Consider the following 296-nt stretch of genomic DNA (forward strand, 5'->3'; position numbering starts at 1 on the left):
GACAGTCACTGCTCGGCTTCGGCCGGCAGCTGGCGCGGCAGCTGCTGCGACCTAGCTCAGCAGCAGCAGCAGCAGCAGCAGCAGGCGGTGCAAACGACCAGCAGCAGCAGCAGCAGCAGCAGCGGCAGCAGCAGCAGCAGCAGCAGCAGCGTGCTCCGTCTCGCACTCCCTCTGTCTGCTCCCTCAAACGCTTCCTCGAGGTGCAGCCGCCAACCAGAAGAAAACTGAGCAGGACAGATCCTGCTGCTGCTGCTGCTGCTGCTGCTATGCAGCAGCAGCAGCAGCAGCAGCAGCAG

The 296-nt window shown here is 64.9% G+C and overlaps 1 protein-coding gene across 1 annotated transcript in view; it reads left to right on the top strand.

Annotated features, from left to right (window-relative positions):
* The window catches only part of EMH_0072670 (uncharacterized protein), a gene marked incomplete at both ends in the record, with an annotated part of 3,872 nt that overhangs the window by 1,930 nt on the left and 1,646 nt on the right, over positions 1–296 (top strand). Inside the window, 1 exon segment of the mRNA XM_013499240.1 lies at positions 30–200. Within this exon segment, the coding sequence (XP_013354694.1) occupies positions 30–200 (171 nt within the window).

Source organism: Eimeria mitis, genomic scaffold, assembly GCF_000499745.2.
Source record: "Eimeria mitis Houghton genomic scaffold, Emh_scaff4126, whole genome shotgun sequence".
In the NCBI taxonomy this organism is placed as follows: domain Eukaryota; phylum Apicomplexa; class Conoidasida; order Eucoccidiorida; family Eimeriidae; genus Eimeria; species Eimeria mitis.